The 21154-nt window shown below is 37.5% G+C and overlaps 4 protein-coding genes and 1 long non-coding RNA gene across 5 annotated transcripts; 4 read left to right on the top strand and 1 right to left on the bottom strand.

Annotated features, from left to right (window-relative positions):
- Window positions 1-6489, bottom strand: LOC107429603 (protein transport protein SEC23 C). Its single transcript, XM_016040318.4, has 12 exons — window positions 5543-6489; window positions 5242-5415; window positions 4394-4555; window positions 4042-4184; window positions 3409-3484; window positions 3119-3294; window positions 2934-3015; window positions 2564-2641; window positions 2033-2194; window positions 1636-1899; window positions 947-1051; window positions 1-412 (listed from the first exon to the last, which is right to left on the bottom strand). Exons 1-12 carry the CDS (start codon window positions 6269-6271, stop codon window positions 272-274), a joined length of 2292 nt encoding a protein of 763 aa, XP_015895804.3. The 5' UTR covers window positions 6272-6489; the 3' UTR covers window positions 1-271.
- Window positions 6490-6683: 194 nt separating this feature from the next.
- On the top strand, window positions 6684-9488 carry LOC107428633 (pentatricopeptide repeat-containing protein At1g08070, chloroplastic-like). The gene has a single exon (XM_016039206.4). It carries the CDS (start codon window positions 6786-6788, stop codon window positions 8664-8666), a length of 1881 nt encoding a protein of 626 aa, XP_015894692.3. The 5' UTR covers window positions 6684-6785; the 3' UTR covers window positions 8667-9488.
- Window positions 9489-12306: 2818 nt separating this feature from the next.
- LOC125422900 (agamous-like MADS-box protein AGL62) lies at window positions 12307-13269 on the top strand. The gene has a single exon (XM_048475391.2). It carries the CDS (start codon window positions 12565-12567, stop codon window positions 13168-13170), a length of 606 nt encoding a protein of 201 aa, XP_048331348.2. The 5' UTR covers window positions 12307-12564; the 3' UTR covers window positions 13171-13269.
- Window positions 13270-13351: 82 nt separating this feature from the next.
- On the top strand, window positions 13352-16256 carry LOC112491800 (transcription factor MYB62-like). Its single transcript, XM_060817073.1, has 3 exons — window positions 13352-14751; window positions 14847-14981; window positions 15315-16256. Exons 1-3 carry the CDS (start codon window positions 14606-14608, stop codon window positions 15544-15546), a joined length of 513 nt encoding a protein of 170 aa, XP_060673056.1. The 5' UTR covers window positions 13352-14605; the 3' UTR covers window positions 15547-16256.
- Window positions 16257-17157: 901 nt separating this feature from the next.
- Window positions 17158-18563, top strand: LOC132803688 (uncharacterized). The gene is made up of 2 exons (XR_009638913.1): window positions 17158-17528; window positions 17911-18563. It is a non-coding gene; the product is annotated as an uncharacterized LOC132803688 (long non-coding RNA).
- The last annotated feature ends 2591 nt before the right edge of the window (window positions 18564-21154 follow it).

The raw sequence follows: 21154 nt of genomic DNA, 5'->3' as shown, positions 1-21154 counted from the left end.
AATAAATAAATAAATAAATAAAAGGATAATTAGGTACCTTGGTGGAAAGGCAAGTTGAGATGCTAATTTGATGGATTCATGTGAACTCAATATGTATTTTTCCATAAAAAGGAAAAGGCACTACATGCTTTTGCATATTATAGAGCCGAAAACAAAATAAAGCTAGAAAATCTAGATGTATGCATTTTACTATACACGCAATTTAAAAAATAAAAATAAAAATTTTACAAAACTGAGGGAGGAGATAATGTCCTGTCTGTGTATTTGTAAATTATTGAACTGCCAGTCTCTGAAGATGATCCAAGAATACCTCAAAACTAACATCATCTGTAAAGATTACATCTCCCCCAGGAAGAGGAGCCTCATTGTTATACGTAGCTGAAGGATTTAATTTTGCCAAAAGAAAACGGGCCTGCATAAATTAATGTTGCATTAATAGGACTACCACTCTGCTTCTAAATGAGAATAGTAATAAATCATATTTGTTAGATTTACTCAACCACATAATAAAAGGAATACAATCGCCATTTTGACAACCAAACATATGACCTCAGAACAATTACCAAAAACGAGTTTGATGTCGGAACTTAGTAAGACACAAAAAACTAGGCACATACTGAAAGATTGTTCAAATCAAGTACAATATTGCGAAAGGTAATATAAGCTTAGCTCCCAGTTGTTAGTGTACTATTTATTTTCCTTTCCGCTTTGTAATTCAACTAAAAGGCAAACTGATTGAGAAAAAAAGTGATTCTCAATGACAATGAATCGACCACGGCATACACAACATAAATAAATCGAAATGTTACTGGTGCAAGCAGAAACAGACACCATTTGTCAACATGGGTCAGGAATAAGAACAGAGCAGGACAAATAAAATAAAATAAAAAGAAGGAAAAAACAAAAATGGCAAAACGAGAGAGATAAAGTGATATTTAAAAATAACCTGAGAACCATGCTGATCACAAACCACTAAACGGGGAACTGGAAATCTTTCCTTGGTTATTCCATCCGCATCGTCAGCTGGAGCTTGCAACAACTGGGCAAAAGCCTGCAAGCACATAGTACTTTTAAGTTCACATGTGATAAAATTGCAAACATTGAGTCCACTACCACCCCCCTGTATTGACGAGTAAAAACTGTCTCATCTTTTTCAAAAGTGCAAATACTGACTGCAACTGGGATATCATCATATGACTGGATGAGAGACATGGAAATCACCATTTAATAGGGATAAGAGCAAGAAATTATGTGATACAGAAACACAATATCTATAGAAGATATTTCAATGACAAAAGCATAGAACCTAACGATATAGGAGGGCAATTTTGGCATTAAAGCCAACAAGGACAGAAGGTGTGACATAAATAACCAAGCCCTGAGTAGCTCACATTTTCTTCTCTCTGCCAGAAAGAAAAATAAGACAAGGCACACATTTTTACTAGTAACAAGGAGTATTGGGAAAAGAAAGACATAAAACAGGATGCCTGGAAGCATTTCTCCTTGTAATAAATATAAAGGAAAATTTAATGATGTCATCATTCACATTTAATGTGAAATAAACTAACACAGTTCTAAGATTTCTAAAGTCACTGGCGCCAACTTTATTTCAAATCCCACAGGTGAATAAATTACCTGATGTTCTGGCAAATTATGATATCCAGCCTTTCTCCACTGAGCGATAGTCGAACCATGAAAAATAACTATGGTAAAATAAGAGTCCAAAAGTAAAATCCTATCAGCTGCAATGGCAGCTACATCAAGGAGTGCTGGTTCTGGGCCTGAATGAAATGAGTATGAAATCAATGAAGGCTGAATCATCACAACTGAATTTGCAACATTTTCACGATCTAGAATCATTCTGAAGTATGCAGTCTCATCTGGGCTGTTGTTAAAAACCTGTAAAACAAACTTGTTCAAATTCAACTAAAACATCTACGGACAACATACTGATAATACTTGATTAATTGAAATTGAGAAAATGTCAAAACAAACTTGGTAGACATATGAAGACATATATACGATTATATACCTGAACAAACTGAGAACGTCTTAAATGAAACACAAATTGAGGGAATATTGAAAACCGTGGAGATAAGCTGAAAGAAGATGGAGCGTCCTTTTGGTAATCTCCAAATCGAGAACACAGATGTATCAATGCTTTATCCAACCATCTTATAGGGTCAAACTCTGCCTGAATGCCAAATACATCACCTCGAGGAATATCATACATGTATAAATAAATAAAACAAAGCATAAAAGCATTCAAATTTTATTTTATTTTATTTTATTTTTTTCATAGCCCTATATGTTTACAAAATTTGAAAGAAAATCAGCTTCGCATCTGATGCAGGTTCTCGGTTTCGAGTAAACAATGAAGGTGATTTCAAAAAAAATTATGTTCCTATCAATTCCCAATGCTTTAGAGTTTTTTTATTGTAGATTTAAGTTTGTTCATATTGGCTTATACTGTTTTTAAACTCTGAATGTATATATGTGCATGCGTATAGTCGAACACCCTAGATTCAAAAGTTATACCAAGACTTTGTGAGTTAAATATTACCTCAGTTTCCATTTTGAAAGAAACTAAACGTGCCATAACTACAGCAGCTGCTTCTTGGTCAAATCCAGCAATCAAGTCCTGTAGCATATCAAAGAACACTCAAATTATAGATTAAATTAAAGCAAAAAAATACATTAGGAAAAATAAATATCAATGTGCTACACATTTACAAATGCTACCATGGACAATGTCCCATATCGTATGGTGGGAGACAGTCATTTCACAAGCCTGGTGATTAAATTTTTAAGCCATTTAACAAGTTACTACCAGTCAGCTAATTGTGCCCCTTTTATTTATTTATTATTATTTTCTTCTGTTCTTTGCAAAATAAAGTAAAATTGCATCATATATCAAGAAAATAAGAGCTTGCCTGTATGCTTCCCTGTCCAGCTACCCATCTTCTGGAAAAGGTAGTAACACGAAGCCTCATTTGACCACTCTGGTGCTGATAACTGGAGAAAATTAGCACCGATAAGTAAGAAAAGTTTCCACATATTCTGGAAAAATAGAAAACTAATAACAATTACTTAGGTGTTTCAAGTGTGGAATTCATACTAGGTTAAAAATTGGAAGTAAAATTGATTGCTAGCAGCTGGAACGGTAGCATCTGGGATTTCTTTCTTAACAATTTCAAATATTAGACATAAAGATGTAGCTTTGTCAAGGCCACACATCTTCCACGCACTTGTATTCCCCTGACCGGTAACTGTATCAGAGACCAAAGGTCCTTTCTGCAGATGCACCAAAATAAACATAAGAAACACAACCAACATAAAAGAGAGTTCAAAGATACACTAGATTTTATTTTGTCTTTTAATACGGTACAAAGAAACTCCGAATTTTACCTTCTCAAGAGACGCACAGGGACCAATGATTCCTTGAACTTTGATATCCTTTGAGCAGTTTATCTCAAATATACCACTGGATTAAGCTCAAAAGTAAGAATCACAAATAAGCTGGTCGACCATGAAAAATAAAAATACTATAAACTACGATGTCCGTCACCACATGCAATTATAATTAAATTAGACAAAGACAGATTGTTCTTCTAAGGGATGGATAACTTTTCAACTCATTGAAAGTCAGTAACACATGATTTCATTCATCTTATCAAGAATATAAACCAATGAATATCTCCTTAGAATTAAGCAAATAAACTTCTAAGAAACTTATTGGTACAAAGAAAACAAACAAATATGTAGCTTCAGATAATTATAGAGAGAAAGAAGGTATTCAGATTCAAGGCACAAACAGCAAGCAATCTATAGCTTCATTTTTTTATATTGTTAAGTCGTCAAAACTACAAAAACCACATGGCAGTAATGACACTGTTCAAGTACAATGTATAAATATTTTATTCAGCTACACCACAAAGTTAAATATTATAGAGGAAAACAAAGAAGAGAGGTTTCCATAGTTGGGGATTCATGCCTCAAAACATTTAAGCATCCAGTTTTACTAAACCAATGAAGCCTTACTTTGATGATAAACCAAGATCGTGATCACCCGACTGGAAAACACGTTTCAGCGACTCTTTAAATACCGAATGGCCAAAACTTTCTGCAAGCACAACAAGCCCTCCGGTTCGCTCAATTGCAACCTTAAGTTCAGCAATTCCCACCTGAAACAGAGAACACCATGCAGAAGACTAACTAAATAATTGCAAATGCACACAAATACCCAGAAGTTATAACATCTAATGTGCATATAATCAACTACTATCTAATTGATCCATTACTCATATAGAATATAAAGTGAACATTGATCCATTACTCATATAGAATATAAAGTGAACACTACAGAAACAGAATAGAAAATGTCGAAAATCACCTGGTCAAGAGCACAAGCAAAAAGATCAAGTACATGTCCTTGATGAACAAGCTGCTTTGAAAGTCCCTCATAGAACTTCACAGCTTTATGAAAATGCAGGGCAGAATCTTTATCCAGGTCCTTGTGAGAACGAATTGGTTCAGATAGACTTTTTGACACAATCTACAAAGCCATGTCAACTGGATAAGCTATAAAATGAAAATATATACCCAAAAAAAAAAAAAAATTAAAAGAATAAAAGAGATCTTTAAAAAACCAGTAATTCCTCACGCAGGAAAGTTTTGATAGCCATGCCAAAGCAGTGCAACAAACATTTCAGAAAAGCATAACGAAAAATAGTAATTCTAGAGCAGAGAAAATTTAGAATAAGTAAATTAAAAGTCATATCTCAGAAACACTGCATGAAGATTATAAGTTCTAAATATTTTTATTACTCACAACAAAAGCCACCAATTGTCTCTCAGGTGCTGGTTAATTACTGACAAGATATGGGAAATATAAAAGACTACTTGTAAAAAATTATGGTTCTGTTTAGGTTGTCAGAGATCTTATCTCTCAAAGTTAGGTAGCTTAGGCAACAACATACCATACAACTTAGCAGATGTTCCACAAAAGAGTTACAACACAAGAAGGAAATAAGGCCATTGCAGGACGACTAGCAGCTACAACATGATTGCCTGCATACTCACTAGTTGTCATTTCCACTAGGTTTAATTGTGCTACGGCTCTTGTATATTATGTTAATATTAATATTCCCCATTTATGGAAACTTAAGTGAATTCAAAGGATGACTACTGAACCCAAAAAGGAAACGAAAGGTGCTAATTAGCAAAATAGCAAATCCTTACAGCACCCGGGCCTTCCGTGGACGGACCGCCCACAAACGCCATAATCCTAGCCCCAGACCCAGGAACACAGGCTCCCAACAAACTGGCTGCGATACTCAATGCCGTGCTGGTGCATCTCGCGGCCCGCTGATCCGCTGGAACCGGCCAAGGGTCCTTCTGGAGCTCCTCCAACACCTATTCAATCACAACCAAAACGAATAATAATCAAATTCCAAACTTCTTGGAAAATAATAATAATAATAAATTACTAACAAATAGAAGAAAGAATTGGAAAAATTGCAACGCAATTCAATTCCAATACCGAGTTAAGCGCAAACTCGCACTCCGATGCCGGCAACAGAAACCGCGCAATACTCTCAGCGGAGAGGCCGTCCCTGGCACCGGCGATCACTCCGGTGGGCGGCTTAGGCTTCTTCAAGAAGAAATTCATATGCTCCAGAAGCTGGTCCTTGGAATAGTCCTTGGATCCTTTGAAAACGTAGGTCTTGGCAATCTGTCCAAAGCCGAGCTCGTGAACCTGAACGTAGGTCCCGAAGGTAATGAGCCCCACGAGAGAATGGTCCGGTAAGAGGTCGAGCGCCTGAGAGAGCGCGGACTTGAGGAACGCCATCTCCTCCTCGATAATACACGTATCGACGACGAACATGAACACCGGAGGCACCGACGGAGTCGAAGACGACGCCTTCTCTTCGTATTCGATCGTGGTGTACTGAGGGAACAGCTCGGCCGGAAGGTTATCGTCGGAAATGGAATTGTAATGCGGAGGGAAATGGTTGCGCTGGAAGCAGAACGGACAGATCCAGATCTTAGCCACGAAATCGACGATGGAGAAGGGATTGAGTACGGAGCGGCACGTCCGGCACCTTAGCGGTGAGTACGGCAGCACCGGCATGTTAGGGAACGGCTTGATGGGGCTGTAGATTGCTGCCACCGGAACCACACAGCCCGTCGCCTCCTGCTTCGTCCCCGGCACGACGTTCCACGGCATTCGAACGCCGTCTTGGGCCTCGAGGTCCAGGAATTCCGCCATTTGTATTTAATTTTTGCTTGAAAATTCTTCGCTCGGTTGGTTTTCGGGATTTTCTCGTACGGCAGATAGAGAGAGAAAGATCGACGGTTTGATTGTGAAGAGCAAAACCGGAAAGTGATCCCAATTCCCAAACTCCCAGCCACCACTGCCCTACCCTACTCCCTCTCTCTCTCTCTCTCTCTCTCTCTCTCTCTCTGTCTTCTCTTCTTCTTCTTCTTCTTCTTCTTCCCCGCCAGCCGCTACGAGTTAGAACGGACGACAGATGCGAATGGGCTCAGCTTCTTCCACTATCAGGCCTATTGGGCCTCATTTAAATGATTACCAGCCCAGTAAACCAATCCACTATTGTTTTCATAAGTAGTAGGTCCCAATTTCCATAGCCATGTGGCGGTGCATAAGTGGTTCGAGTTTTCACTTTATCATATAATCTCGCGAGGAAGACGATCACAGTCCCTGGTGGTGGTTACTAGTTACACTCCGTACGTCTTCCTAATTTGCACATACATTACATAAAATGAACTCCCAAGAGCGCCTTATACCGGGCAGACTCGGATTCGGATCCCCCGAACCCGCGAGTTCCGTAAGACATCTCCAGCAAATCCATGCCTACGTCGTCAAAACTCGGCTTCTTCCTCTCGCAACCCAACCGCTACTCCTCTTCTCTCCCTCCCAAGGTCCCAAACCCGACGTCGTCGTTTCTTCTATCCACGTGTGCCATATCTTAAACCAATTGGACAACCCACGACTCTGCCTCGACCTTTGCAACGCCGTCGTTCGGAACCTTTCTTCCAATAACAACAGCAGCAGCAGCAGCAGCAGCAGCAGCAGCAGCAGCAGCAATGGCAGTCGCCGTAATTCTCTGGCTGCCCTGTTGCTGTTTCGCGAGATGCTTCTGAACGGTGTCCTTCCAAATAACTACACTGTACCTTACGTCCTCAAGGCGTGTGCCCAGTCTCACGCGCTCAAAGAAGGCGTGCAGATTCACGCGTATTCCATCAAGACTGGGTTGCTCCTCTCCAATGCCTACGTCAAGAACACGCTCATGAGGCTCTATGCCGTTTGTGGGCTTGTCGATGCTGTGGAAGCTTTGTTTGCCGAACCCTGTAACCTGGACGTGGTCTCGTGGACTATACTCATTCAGTGTTACGTCAAGATGGGTTTTCCAACACTGGGCGTTATGGCTTTCTTTGAGATGTGCAAAGCCAAAGCGAAAGCTGATGAGAAAACGGTGGTCATTGTTCTCTCGGCTTGCTCTAAGCTCGGAGACTTGAGCTTGGGCAGGAAACTCCATGGCTATATTCGTGATAATGGGGTGAGCTCTGACGTCTTCGTGGGCAATGCGTTGATCGATATGTATCTCAAGTGTGGAGATGCTGCTTCCGCACGTGAGTTGTTCGACGGTATGCCTGTAAGAAATGTTGTTTCTTGGAATTCCTTGATATCAGGGCTGGCTCATCAAGGGGAATTCAAGAAGGCATTAAATATGTTTCGGAAAATGCAGAAAACAGGCCTTGAACCAGATGATTTTACTTTAGTTGGTGTTTTGAATTCGTGCGCAAATCTTGGTGTTCTTGAGTTGGGAAAGTGGATTCATGCATATATAGATAAAAATCAGATTGAGGCAGATGGGTTTATAGGGAATGCTCTCGTTGACATGTATGCCAAATGTGGAAGCATAAAAGAAGCTTATAAAGTGTTTCGAGAAATGAAACACAGGGATGTATATTCATGCACTGCCATCATTGTTGGATTAGCCATGCATGGGGAAGCAAATAGGGCATTGGAGGTCTTCTCCGAGATGCCTAGAATGGGAATAAATCCAGATGAGGTAACATTTATCGGAGTTCTCGCAGCATGTAGTCATGCAGGCCTTGTGGTTGAAGCCCAGAAGTATTTTAAGGACATGGAATTTGTGTACGGACTTAAGCCTCAAATGGAACACTATGGCTGCATGGTCGACCTTTTAGGCCGTGCAGGATTGATAGATGAGGCAGAGAAGTTCATCCAAAATATGCCAATTGAGCCTGATGCCTCTGTTTGGGGAGCCCTTTTGGGAGCTTGTAAGATCCATGGGAACGTTGAACTAGGAGAAGATGTGATGAAAAAACTAGTAAAGGTAGAGCCAGATGGAGATGGTGCATACGTGCTCATGTCAAATTTATATTCCTCTGCAAATAAATGGACGGAAGCAGTGAAGTTGAGAAAGGCAATGAAAGAAAAGAATATGAAGAAAAATCCTGGATGTAGTTCAATTGAGCTCGATGGTGTTGTTCATGAATTTCGGAAGGGTGACAAATCACATCCGAAAAGTAAAGAGATATACAAACTGCTGGAAGAAATCAGGAGGCAGTTAAACAACTATGGGCATTTAGCACATGCAAACCTGCTGTTCTGATGTGAATGAAGAAGAAAAATTAGCCAAATGTTAAAAATAAGTTGAAATGGAAAAGGCTTATGCTCATTTGTTGATCAAATTCGAGTGCTTTTTTAATTATTCAGTTCATCAACTTTTATTATTCAGTTCATCAACTTTTGGAATTAATTTCATATAAAGATTCAATCTTGCATTCCACACATGATCTCGACCTTGAGCTGCAATCTGATGGAGCTGGTATAAAGAAGTATGACCCCAGAGTTGACCCTTTACTTCATTATCATCGTTAGTAAAAGGTGACGTTTCTTGGCCATATTTTACCAAAAGTAACCATATGACAGAGAAGTAATCTTTTAAAGTGAAAAAAGGAGTCCTGATTCGGGGTTGGGACTTATGAGAAAGAAAGTAGCCCCATTTAGTGTATTTGGGATTGTTCAATAGGATAGCAGATACACATTTTCAAATTTTTAGACAGAAGTTCAAGGGGATGACTCATCACAAAATTAAGTTGCCCCCTGAAAAGTGTATAGTCTGATGCTTACGAAAGTGTCTTTGAAAGTTGAGCACAGAAGGGCATGGCGACGAAGATAAACGCCACAAGATTATGCTCTTTCATTAGGCAAGCACTCGCATTCAATATTAATGAGTAGTTTATGAAAAGCTATAAGAAAAAATGTTGAAACTTGTTACTGTTTCATTTCGAATTTTATTTTATGTAGTTGTTTGCTGGTTAGGTTGCTATCTGATTGTTGTATTGGCTGTATATTTGATATTTTGTGTTGGACCGACACTACTGTATGCTTCTACAGTGTCATTTAAAAGCTTTTGTCTTCTTTGTTGAAATAGGTTTGTTGGATGAGTTCTCTAACACATGATATATCATATGGGAGATATTAAACACTTGGATAGACCATGAACCCCGTCATCCAGTGATCCCGTTTCTTATACAAAGAATTTTCAGTGGATGGATGAACTTGCATATCTTTTTCTTAATATTCTTATATTTGAAAGAATTTAAATATAATAGATGCTTCGCATTTTATAAAATCCTTGTTTAAGCATCTCAACTTGTTTTCTTCTTCTGCATATCTGATCTTTCTGTCTAGACATATTTTACATTGTCCAATGACTACATATTGTTCTTTTACATAGTCTATTGAACCTAAAAACCCTTCGTTTTTGTTGCTGTTTGAATTTTGATGCATGGGAAACTGATCTATCTCTCTTACCTCCGACATGTTTGCAGTTCCCTAATTACGATGTCGCATTGGAGGCTCCATGGCCCCAGCTGTGCATCGACCATAAATATATAACAACTAGACTTAGACTAGATCGACATTAATTGTAGTATATTTAGTTTTATTTTTCTTTACAATCATCTGAAGGAGACTTTGATGTGGAAAATTGTGTCATGAAATAGTATCTCTTAAGTCATAACAATATACACATTATGAAAAAAGCAGACCTTTAAAAAAAATAATAATAAAAATTCATTCGCCCACATTGGAAAGGTAAAAAAATAAAAAAAGCAACCCAACTGCAAATCTCCATACCTCTATAATAGTTCAATGGCATGTTAAATTGTTATGTATCAGCACCTCTCTATATCAGCCCTTGATAAATAAAATGCTATTAAGAATATGGATTAACAACCTAAGAAAACAAAAAACAAGATACTACTAAAACTATGAATAACATCATCAGCACAAGCGGTCGTATTAAAGTATTAAAATCTCCATCATCATAACATATCTCGGGCGGTTGAAACTCGATCGTTCGTGTTTGATTCCATGGAAACACCACTTTGAGCTCATTGCAGGCTGCTATGATATGTGTACCACCAAACAACCAATTGTACAGTGTCCTTACAAAACCCGAAAATTCCAACCTCAGGTATGAAACTCCATCTTTCTCATGATATGCGTGTTCCCTGATAGCCGTCCACCACGACAACCATGCCATCCATTTGACCGTGAACCCCGGTTTTCCCTTGTCCACGTAGATTGAAATTGAAAGGGGTTCCGCTTTGACTGTGGCATATAATGTCCTCCTACCCGATCCAGATGGTAAACCTTTTAATATCTATATGATGGTATGTAGTGTTGCCACAGCCATTGTTATCAATCAAAAAAACAACCTCCAAGTTGGAGGTTACCTTATTGTCAAAGGAGGCCATATCCACTACGGTGAATGACATAGATTCGATGGAAACTGAAGGTCCACGGAATATTGAGACACCTAAAATATATGAAACTTATAGTGCACACAGAGCGATTGCATAAGTGATTACAAACCATGCAGGACAACGAAAGTCATCTTCTTGGGCGGCGTCTGCAGCAGAGCGTGGTGGGATTAATGGGGTCGACTAGGGGTGGGCATGGATTGGGTTGGTTTGGTTTTGGACCGAAATACAATCCAATCCATACATATCGGTTTTTCTAATTTACAATACAAACCAAATCATTAAAACGTTAAATCCAAACCAAACCAAACCATTTATGATCGGTTTGGTTTGGATTGGTTGATCGGTTTAAAACTTACTAATTTATAAATATATAATACAAACAAAAAATTTTCCAAATTTAAAATATAAATAATAAATTATAATTATCCAACATAAAATACAATTAGAATAATACAACATAGTCTACAAAGGAAAATAAAGAAGAAAATATAGCAAATGATACACATCATGCACTTTTTAAATAGCAAACATTAATGTCTATCATCTCACTCCTATAAAATCAAATTAAAATTGTTAGAACAAATAATGTAAAATAATACATTCGTCAAAATTCATTCACTCAAGAATCAATGCATAATTCCTTTTTTTTTTAACCTTAAAATTTTGGTAAATCATAAGTCAATCAACGTTGACAGATTCACTAATTTTAGTTGATTCTGTAAGCTCTACAAAGATCAAAACAATAAAATTAGCAATAAATTATATTTAAACATATATATATATATATATATATGATGGGAATGTAAAATATATATATATATATATATATATATATTATGGTGATAGTGATGGACTGGTGGCAGGCGGTAATAAAGGTAAATGTTTAGTTTAGGATTATAATTTACAATTTGATTTGGAATTTGAGATATAAGAATGTAAAAGAAAAAAAAAAATATATATATATATATATATATATTAAAAATCAATATATAAAAATGAAAAAAAATTTAAAAATTAATATATAAAAAAAAAATATATATATATATATATACTAAAATTAATATATAAAAATGAAAAAAATAAAAAATATATAATTTTTTAGTTATATAATATATTATTTGGATTGGATTGGATTGGATTGGATTTATATTTCCAATCCATAACAAATCCAATCTATACAATTTATAATATTTTGAACCCAATCCAATCCAATTGATATAAAAATCCAATCCAAACCGTTAAAAATGGATTGGATTGGACGGGTTGAACGGGTTGGATTGGATTTTGCCCAACCCTAGGGTCGACTAGGAGATATTGTCGAAATCACACGAAAAAAAGAAAAAAAAAAAAAGAAAAACAAAGCAAACTTTCATATTATAAAAAGTTCAAAACTTTTAGACCCCAAAAATTAATAATTAATCAGTGAAAATTAAATTATCAGAAAATTAAGGGATAAAATACAATACATATATATATATATATGGAAGTAATTTTTTCGTCAAACCAACATTTTATTTTCTGATCAAACTTTCCAAATATGAATACAATGTAATATACTTATATAATATAATTATATATTCAATCAAATCTTATAAACCCCATCTTTTTCTTTATAAAATCCTTGATTTCCATATCTTTCACTTTCTCTTTTTACCACTTTCTTCTTCTTCTTCATTCAAAAAGAATTTCCCAAAAACCTATCCATCTCTTTCCTTTCCTATTCTTTCTTCCACCATGGCCACCAAAAAAACCCAAGGCCGCCAGAAGATCGAAATCAAGAAGCTTGAAAACAAGAGCAACAAACAAGTCACCTTCTCGAAGCGCCGTGTGGGTCTTTTCAACAAAGCTGGCGAGCTCAGCGTCCTCTGCGGCGCCGAGGTCGCCGCCATCGTCTTCTCTCCCAACAGCAAGGTCTTCTGCTTCGGCCACCCGAGCCCCGAGGCCGTAATTCACCGCTACATTTACAGCACCACTAGTAGTAACACTAACACTTCTAATTCCTCAGAGGCGGCGGCAGCGGCCATGGCTTCGGCCGCCGCTGCCGCTGCCGGAAGAGCGTTGGTGCCGGTGGGAGAGTTCAACAGGGAGTATAGAGAAGCCATGAAAGAGCTGGAGGTAGAGAAGAAGAGAGCGGAAGAGGTGAAACTTGCGGCTGAAGAAAAGAAGGTGGCGTGGAGTGAGAGGCTTTGGTGGGAGGAAGAGATGGTTGATGGGATGAGGTTGGAGGAGTTGGAGCAGTTCATGGCTGCTTTGAAGGAGATGAGAAGGGAGGTTGTGAATAGGACTGAAGAGTTGATGAAGAGTTGTAGTGCTGCTTCAAACGATGCTGTTTTGGCTTAGCCTCTGGCGGTTTCGGGTTTTCATGGAGCTGGTAGTGTTACTAATCATGGTGGGTTTGATGGAGATCATGGTCTTATTGTTGGTGGTGGTGGTGGTGGTGGTGGTGGAGGAGAAGATGGTTCAACTTGTTTTGGATTTGGATTCGAACGTGGAGAGTTTTGATTGCGTTTTTTTTTTTTTTTTTTTTTTTTGGGCGTATATGCATGGTTGACTTTGGAAGATAATATTGCTTTTAGATTTTTCTTAATTAATTTGTTTTTTCGATGGGACATTTTTAGGTTTTGTTCATATTGAATAAAACGTATTATATACGAATAAAGGTATTTTTAGAATTTTTTTAATGCACTCCTTTTATCCTACTGGTTTTTTCTTTTATACATGCATGGTGGTTATGTAGATTGCAATTGAATTTTAAATATACAAGTTCTTAGACTCATTTGTAAGGTACATTATGATATATAATCAGAATTATATTTTGTTCAGTCAATCACGTCTATTTGTTTTTTTGTTTTTTGCCAATATTATTTTATATGTGATTTAGAGAAAGATGATCGGCCCGGAGAGTTTCTTTCGTCGAATTCACCTCTCCCACGCCCAATCTTTACATCACTGGACGGTGTAGACATGATTTGACGAAAGGATCGAGATTTGGAAGAAAGGGAATAAACAGAATCCACAGAGTCGACTGATGCCTCTATACTATTGAGAGAAAGAGATCAGATTGGACCGAAACCGGGCCAGACGGTCAAGGAAATTTCTAAGCACTGGAAATATAATCATTTCTTATTTTATTGTCCTGGAATTCATTTTCTTTCATTCCCAGACAGGGTAATTATTACACATACAATCATGGAACTATTCATTGAGCAAGACCCACAATTACTAGAACAGTATATTAAGTAATTCTTGTGAAAAGAAAAAACAATCAGAAACTGTTTGGTATTGGAACTGTTGGATTGATAATTTTATCTTTTTTTTTTTTTTTTTTTTCTTTGATGGGTGTTAATGGAACAATCTGTTTGGGTCTTGCTCTGACCAAGAAAATTAAATGGTTATGAGTAGGGCCATTTGGGTATTTTCTTAGGAGACTCTAGTCTATAGGAGTTAAGTGAGATTCTTGAATTGTAAAATCATTAAGAGGCTTCTTTCAGTGATATTTTTTTTTTGGTCTTTTTATTTTCTTTTCTTAATCAATTTAATAGACTCCATGGAAAATCGGTGGAAGTTCCATATGGAATTTTACTTCTAAGAGTTACTTCTTTTGACAAGTTAATGGTTTATATATGACCCACTATCCGGTCAAGCTTTCAACTTCCTTTATATAAAGATGGCCTGGCTGTGTAATTTTGCTCCACTTCAGACTGAAGACCACACAAAGCCCCTTCCTTTTTATGCGTATGGTGTGTTTGTGGGTATTACTCAGTGAAAGTTTTCCATGTCTGCTAGTAGTAAAAGCACAACCAGTTGCAGTGAAGATGATAATGAGCTTAGGAGAGGGCCCTGGACAATTGAAGAAGACACTCTCCTGATTCATTACATAGCTCACCATGGTGAAGGAAGATGGAACTTGCTAGCAAAACGTTCTCGTAATCACAAAACTTATCTGCAAGTTGGTTATATTAGCAGAACGTTATTATGATTCCAACATTAACTTTCCTGTATTGGTTTCCTTTTGTTTCACGGCTAAGAAGAACTGGCAAGAGTTGCAGATTGAGATGGTTGAATTCTCTGAAACATGATGTCAAGCGCGGAAATCTTACTCTAGGGGAGCAGCTCTTGATTCTTGATCTCCATTCAAAGTGGGGCAACAGGTGCATACATATACATATATATATATATATATATATATGTCCCCTTATCAATAATCATAACTTGTAACTGACATTGAGTTTTTATGTCCGCAACTTGTTACCATATTATAGCTTTTCATAACTAAACAAGTTTGTATTTCTGAGAGTTCTCTAGAAACGACCATGCATTGAATGAGAATACGTGAATTTTGTTAATTTCTTTGCGTCATTTTTCCAAAACTTTGGCTACCAGAATTATTGGAACTTCTTATTTGACAAAAATGACTTTGCACACGGTATTGATGAAAACTATGCATCAAAAGGTCTTTAACTTCATCCATTTGTGCATTATAGGTGGTCGAAAATTGCAAAGTACTTACCTGGGAGGACGGACAATGAAATCAAGAACTATTGGAGGACAAGAGTTCAGAAACAAGCTAAGCATCTTAAGATTGACAGCAAAAGCACAGCATTTCAAGACATCATTAGGTACTTTTGGATACCAAGGTTGCTTCAAAAGATAGAAGAATCATCATCATCATCATCATCATTGCCAATCCAAAACTCAGAAATTCCTGTCTCTTGACAATGCTACTTCCTAATATTCTGCATCAGCAGATGCGGCACAAATATGTCCACCGCCACAAATCTCTGTTCAGGGAGATCATCTAAATGCGGACGGACACATAAATGGTTTGAACATTCAGGAGCAGATTTCAGATTGGGAAAATTGCACTATTTCATGCATAGACTCTTCAGAATCAATGAACCACAACACATTGGGAAAGAGCTGCTCAAATGTCAGCAATGGCTCCTCCATTGATATCTACAATGATGCAAGTTTATCAGCATCCGGGATGTTTGAAAATCCTCCAGGAGATTACCATGTTGAACATAACAGTTGGAATGATAGGGATTTTTTAGGTAGCATGTGGAACACGGATGAATTATGGCAGTATAGGAATTAAATGGTAAAGGGAAGCTATAGGATCTTGTTTCTGGGAAACACACAAACAATTCTTCAAGCTTAAGGCATCCATTAGTTCCTAATTAGCACTCTATCATCCCTCATGTAATAGGTAATTTATTAATTTTCCATTCAATTTAAGAAGATGCAAATAACTGTGTTTAAAGTGTTTTGCATATCAAAGTTACTATGTACTTTGGATGATGAACAATTTTTGGTCCTGTTTGACTGTCATTAAATTTGTTTCTCTGCCCCTTGTGTTTATGATTTCATTTACAAATTCTAAACACCTAAACTTGTATGGAAATTCTTTTTAACTTCATACTATAGAGACTTAAGATATCCCAAATTTGTTCAGTCAATCACGTCTATTTGTTTTTTTTATATGAATAAAGGTATTATATATGCATGCTGGTTATGTATAAGGTAAATTATGATATATAATCAGAATTATATTTTGTCAAAAAAGAAAAGAAAAAAGAAACATTGCTGACCTAATAAATATGTAAGATTTTTTTGTTCTTTTTTTGACAAAAGGATGTTAAAGAACTAAATATATTGCTTCTTACGACTTATAAGATGCCTTCTGAAATTACTTGGATTCTTTTACAGAAGAGCTTTAGACCTCTGCAAAAGTTTAAAATCCAAACTACAGTAAAATGTAGTTTACAAAAATGCTCTTATAAAAAAGAAGTAATAATGAAGCAAAGTAAAAATATTTCCAAAGTGGATTTTTTTTGGGGTAATTAAAGGTTTGCAAAAGTTATATCTAAAGCCAAGTTACCAGGTTAAATAAATAAGTGCATAATAAGTATATATATTTTATAGTAAAAAAAAAAAAAAAAAACCGCTGATAGCGTAGGGATTTATAAAGGTAATGTGTGTTTGTAAAACAAAAAAGAGAATTGTTGAGAAATTAAAAGTGTTTTTTTTTTTTTTGGCTGAAAGAGAAATTAAAAGTTTTACCATATATTTTTGATAAAGCGATAAAATTAAATGAATTTATAAGTTTAACGTTGCTACATATGCGCAGAAATTAAAATTGAAGTACCATCGTTTTCACTACATATATTTAAGCAAAAAAAAAAAAAAATCGTTTTCACTAGAAAACAATTTTGATGATTTCATTATTATTATTTTATTTTTTTAGGCGAAAATTGTTATTTTACACAGTTACCATAAAAACAAGGGCGGTGAGAAAAAAGTAAATTAATAAAAAAAAAAAAAAAAAGGAGCCCTGGCGAAACCTTTTGAAGCTTGCTGGTCGGTGCTATATAGGTGTTAATTTGGACCAGATCTGCTTTTTGATAGAAAGCTTACAAGAGCTGTTCTCGTCTTGTACAGGTTTTATGGTTTCTTTTGAGTCCAGAGAGTCAAATAAAATGGCCCATGGTCTTCCAAAATATGCCACAAGTCTTTCTGGTTTTGTGTCTCGGCTTGAGGATGGCCCACAATGGCTTACCTACATGCTGATATGTGTAATATTTTGTACAGAGGAAAGGAAACGACTATGGCATCGAAATCTTCAACACCGCCATATCCAAGTGCTGCGAGAATTTCTGACTCTCCTTGCTATCCTCCATATTCTGCTTCTCTCAAATGTAAGACTTCTTTACTTATCTCTCTCTTTTTTTTTTTTTTTTTTTTTTTTTTTTTTTTTTTCTTTTTTCTGGTTTTCAGTTTTTGCTGTAAAGTTTCAATTTTTGTCCATAAATAGTATTAAAGATTGAAACTTTGGTTTCGTAAACACCGAAATAAGTACGCAGAGTAAAATTTCTGCACAATTTTGACACCCCTATTGGAAAATTTCCGAATTTTAGGTGGAAATTTGAATGGAAAATTTTAGTTGAAGCCTAGTTTCAGTGTCAATTTGGGGGGGAAAAAAAAAGTTTGATGTTTTCAAGAGTGAAAAATTTTGGGTGTGAGAAGGAAAAGGATTATTGAATACTGATCCTGATTGAACAAATTCTTTTCTTTCTTAAGAGGTACTGCTAATTCAGTAACTCTGCCACACCACCTGGTTTTGAAAGTTCAAACCCAGAAACTGTCTGAGTCAGATGCAGACTGAGGAACTTGGCTTGTGATTGGAAGTGGGCATTGAAACTGTCATTTAGGTTAAATGGGGGTGAGCAAAATACAATTATCTAGGCCTTCCAATGGCACTGGTTGCTCTGCTGCTACCATTTTGGCTTTGGGTTCGGTTCTGAACTATGAGGAAGGAAGAGATTGGAGCAGCAGTGGTGGTTGTGGCATAATTAATAGTCGGTTATTTTGAATTTTCTTAACTTATGCTAACTATTCGGAGCCATTGCTTGATGCGCATTCAACGGCATTAATGTGTCATCTAATTTGTGTGGATTTTGCGTTTTATCAATCCCTATAGGAGTTGTTGTAATGATTGAATTGTTATTTTTAGCTAGCATCTTTTCATAGTAACAAATATTCTTTTGCATTTTCTTTTTGTAGAGATCATAGCACGATAAATATGATTTAACTTTTTTTTCTTTAGTAAAGAATTATTTCTTTTCCTTAATCATTTGTAAGTTTTGATGTTACCTATCAATATGTCCAAATTGTAAGAGGCATATTTATGCTGTATAAAAGGTGTTTAAATGAGTCATGAACTCTCTGTTCCATTGCTTTTTTTGTTTTCTAGTGGATTCCAACTTTGGTGCTTTGTGTTATTTAACATGATTATAATTTCTTTGTGGGCATATTGTCACGTCTCGTGCAAAAGAAGTAGAATCTTTGAGGTTTAACTAAAAGATTCTACACTTTCCATGAAGATATAAGAGAAACCTGGAAGATTCTAGAAGATTCAAGAGAAACCTAGACTAATATAGATTGGAATCTCTCTAGAATACTATATGTAAATATCTTGTATATAACCTTAGAATAATCTAGAACGCTAACTAGATAGGTGACATGTGTATATATCTAGAATCTTCTATTTTTGTGATACGTGTCAAGCCCTCTATATAAAGGGTTGGACTCTCATTTGTAAGATATCGAAGTATTCTATCAATACAAGTATTCTCCACATTCTCTCAAACTCTCCTACTTCCTACTCTTCTACTCTTAGCTTCCGCATTATGATAGCTTATGAGCAAGGCTTAGTTAGCAAGGGAGGTGCCAAGTGCCGCATGGAAGTGTTGGAAAAGTGTAGGCCCGTGACAGTTGGTATCAAAGATTGGTTGCTACTCGAGCATACCGTTGGTGTAATGTGGAAGTAGGCAAGATGGCTAGCTCGGAGGTTACCATCAATGTGAAGGGAGCTATCGATGTGCGAGGTTGTGAAGAGCAACGCAACCCTAATGCGGGGAGGCAGAAACATAAATCCAAGTCCAAGGATGTGATGACTGGCGTAGAGTTACGCTTGGAGGATCATGCTGCTGGAGTACATGAACGGTTTGAGGCACTGGAGAGTCGCCTAGATGGGCTAGCATCGGAGGATGTTGCCATTATCAAGCCGTGAGAGGGTTACTCAATGGGCTAGACGATGCCTTAAGGAGGGAGCTCCGCTCAACACGCGACCAATGCATGGGGGAGGTAGCAGACCTTCATGCAATGTTGGAGAGAGAATTGGATACTATCCGCACACAAATGGAGGAAATGCAGGGCGATTGGGTTCTTTGCAAGAGGGCGGTGGCGTCAAGGACAACCACCATACGCGAGGGGCCACGAATCGATGTGCCAAAGCCCAAGTCCTACTCTTGGGCGAGGAATGCAAGGGAGCTCGAGAATTTCCTTTGGGGCTTGGAGCAATACTTTGAAGCGATGGGCATTGTGGACGGTGCTTCAAAGATTAAAACTGCCACTCTCTACCTTAACGACACGGCTATGTTATGGTGGAGGAGGCATAGTGACATAGAGCGAGGTACGTGCACTTTCCATGCCTTTGATGACTTTAAGAAAGATCTAAAAAGGCAATTTTACCCAGAGAATGCCGAAGATGAGGCAAGGAGTCGCCTTCGACGACTCAAGCAAGTAGGCCATATTCGGGAATACATTAAGGAGTTCACCAACTTGGTGTTGGAGATCCCGGACCTATCGGATAAAGACTCCCTTTTCTACTTCATGGATGATCTACAACCTTGGGCAAAGACGGAGTTAAAAAGGCGTGGAGTATGAGATTTGGCTAGTGCCATTGCGTATGCCGAAGGCTTCATTGATTACTCCAACCAAAGAGACTCTCCAAAGCCAAAGGAATGGAAAGACAACCATAGAAAAGGTGGGGGAGAACCTACTAGGTCCAAAGAAGATGAAAGGGAAGAAAGTGCACATAAGCTAAAAAGCTCAAGGTGGAAGGCATCTAAAGAAGGTAAGGATGCTTCCAAACCCAAAAACTCTTGTTTCTTATGTGATGAACCACATTGGGTTAGGGATTGTTCGAAGAGGAAGGGTTTGAATGCCATGACTACCAAATACGAGGAGAAGCAAGAGGAAGAAACTAGTATAGGTTTCTTACAATTGTTGAATGCTATCAAGGCTGCTCCTAAGGAGACAAAGAAGGGTGACCTAATGTTCGTAGAGGCAAAATTCAATGGAGTGCTCACTAAGGCGTTGGTGGACACGAGTGCCTCACATAATTTCCTATCGGTGGAGGAGGCACAAAGGCTTGGGATTAAGGCAACAAAAGAAAGGGGCTCCATAAAGGGGATAAATTCGGACACAAAGCTGCTCCAAGGAGTTGCTAGAGGTGTGAAAACCAACATCGAAGATTGGAAAGACCAATTGAACCTAACGGTTGTGTCCATGGATGACTACAAAGTTGTCCTTGGTATGGAATTCTTCAACCAAGTAAAGGCTTTCCCACTCCCATTTGCGAACATGTTATGCATCATGGATGGGGGAATGACATGCATGGTGCCTACGGAACAAGCTAGCAAACGAGAGACTAAGGTTTTGTCGGCACTACAAGTTGAGAAGGAGGAGCAAATCAACCTAGTTGCTGCCCAAGAGCCTAGCAAGGATGCTCCAAGCCATGCTAAGACATCTCCTAATGTCAGGACCCGTCCAAGATTTCTCCCCGGAACCCTAACAAGCCCTGATCCTAGGGAAATACCACCGAACCTTCCAATGGAAAATCCGGCAGCACCTCCCCTAAGGGTTGGAGTTACTACAAATTTCCTGCACTGAAAACATACTTCTATATTCATCCCCTTATTCCTCCCACAATACTACAAATTGCTTCCACAAATTTACAGCACTTCAAATGAATAACAGT

The sequence above is a fragment of the Ziziphus jujuba genome, chromosome 5, assembly GCF_031755915.1.
Source record: "Ziziphus jujuba cultivar Dongzao chromosome 5, ASM3175591v1".
Taxonomy (NCBI): domain Eukaryota; kingdom Viridiplantae; phylum Streptophyta; class Magnoliopsida; order Rosales; family Rhamnaceae; genus Ziziphus; species Ziziphus jujuba.
This window is presented reverse-complemented; position numbering and strand designations above follow the sequence as displayed.

What these genes read in the sequence shown, in the direction of transcription:
- LOC112491800 (XM_060817073.1), top strand. Translation starts at nt 14,606, where the DNA reads ATGTCTGCTAGTAGTAAAAGCACAACCAGTTGCAGTGAAGATGATAAT. An exon ending in TGGAACTTGCTAGCAAAACG is followed by an intron (nt 14,752 to 14,846) that starts TTCTCGTAATCA and finishes GTTTCCTTTTGT; the next exon opens with TTCACGGCTAAGAAGAACTG. An exon ending in CATTCAAAGTGGGGCAACAG is followed by an intron (nt 14,982 to 15,314) that starts GTGCATACATAT and finishes TGTGCATTATAG; the next exon opens with GTGGTCGAAAATTGCAAAGT.
- LOC107428633 (XM_016039206.4), top strand. Translation starts at nt 6,786, where the DNA reads ATGAACTCCCAAGAGCGCCTTATACCGGGCAGACTCGGATTCGGATCC.
- LOC125422900 (XM_048475391.2), top strand. Translation starts at nt 12,565, where the DNA reads ATGGCCACCAAAAAAACCCAAGGCCGCCAGAAGATCGAAATCAAGAAG.
- LOC107429603 (XM_016040318.4), bottom strand. Translation starts at nt 6,271, where the DNA reads ATGGCGGAATTCCTGGACCTCGAGGCCCAAGACGGCGTTCGAATGCCG. An exon ending in CTTTCAAAATGGAAACTGAG is followed by an intron (nt 2,195 to 2,563) that starts GTAATATTTAAC and finishes TTTGGCATTCAG; the next exon opens with GCAGAGTTTGACCCTATAAG. An exon ending in GTGATCAGCATGGTTCTCAG is followed by an intron (nt 413 to 946) that starts GTTATTTTTAAA and finishes TAATTTATGCAG; the next exon opens with GCCCGTTTTCTTTTGGCAAA.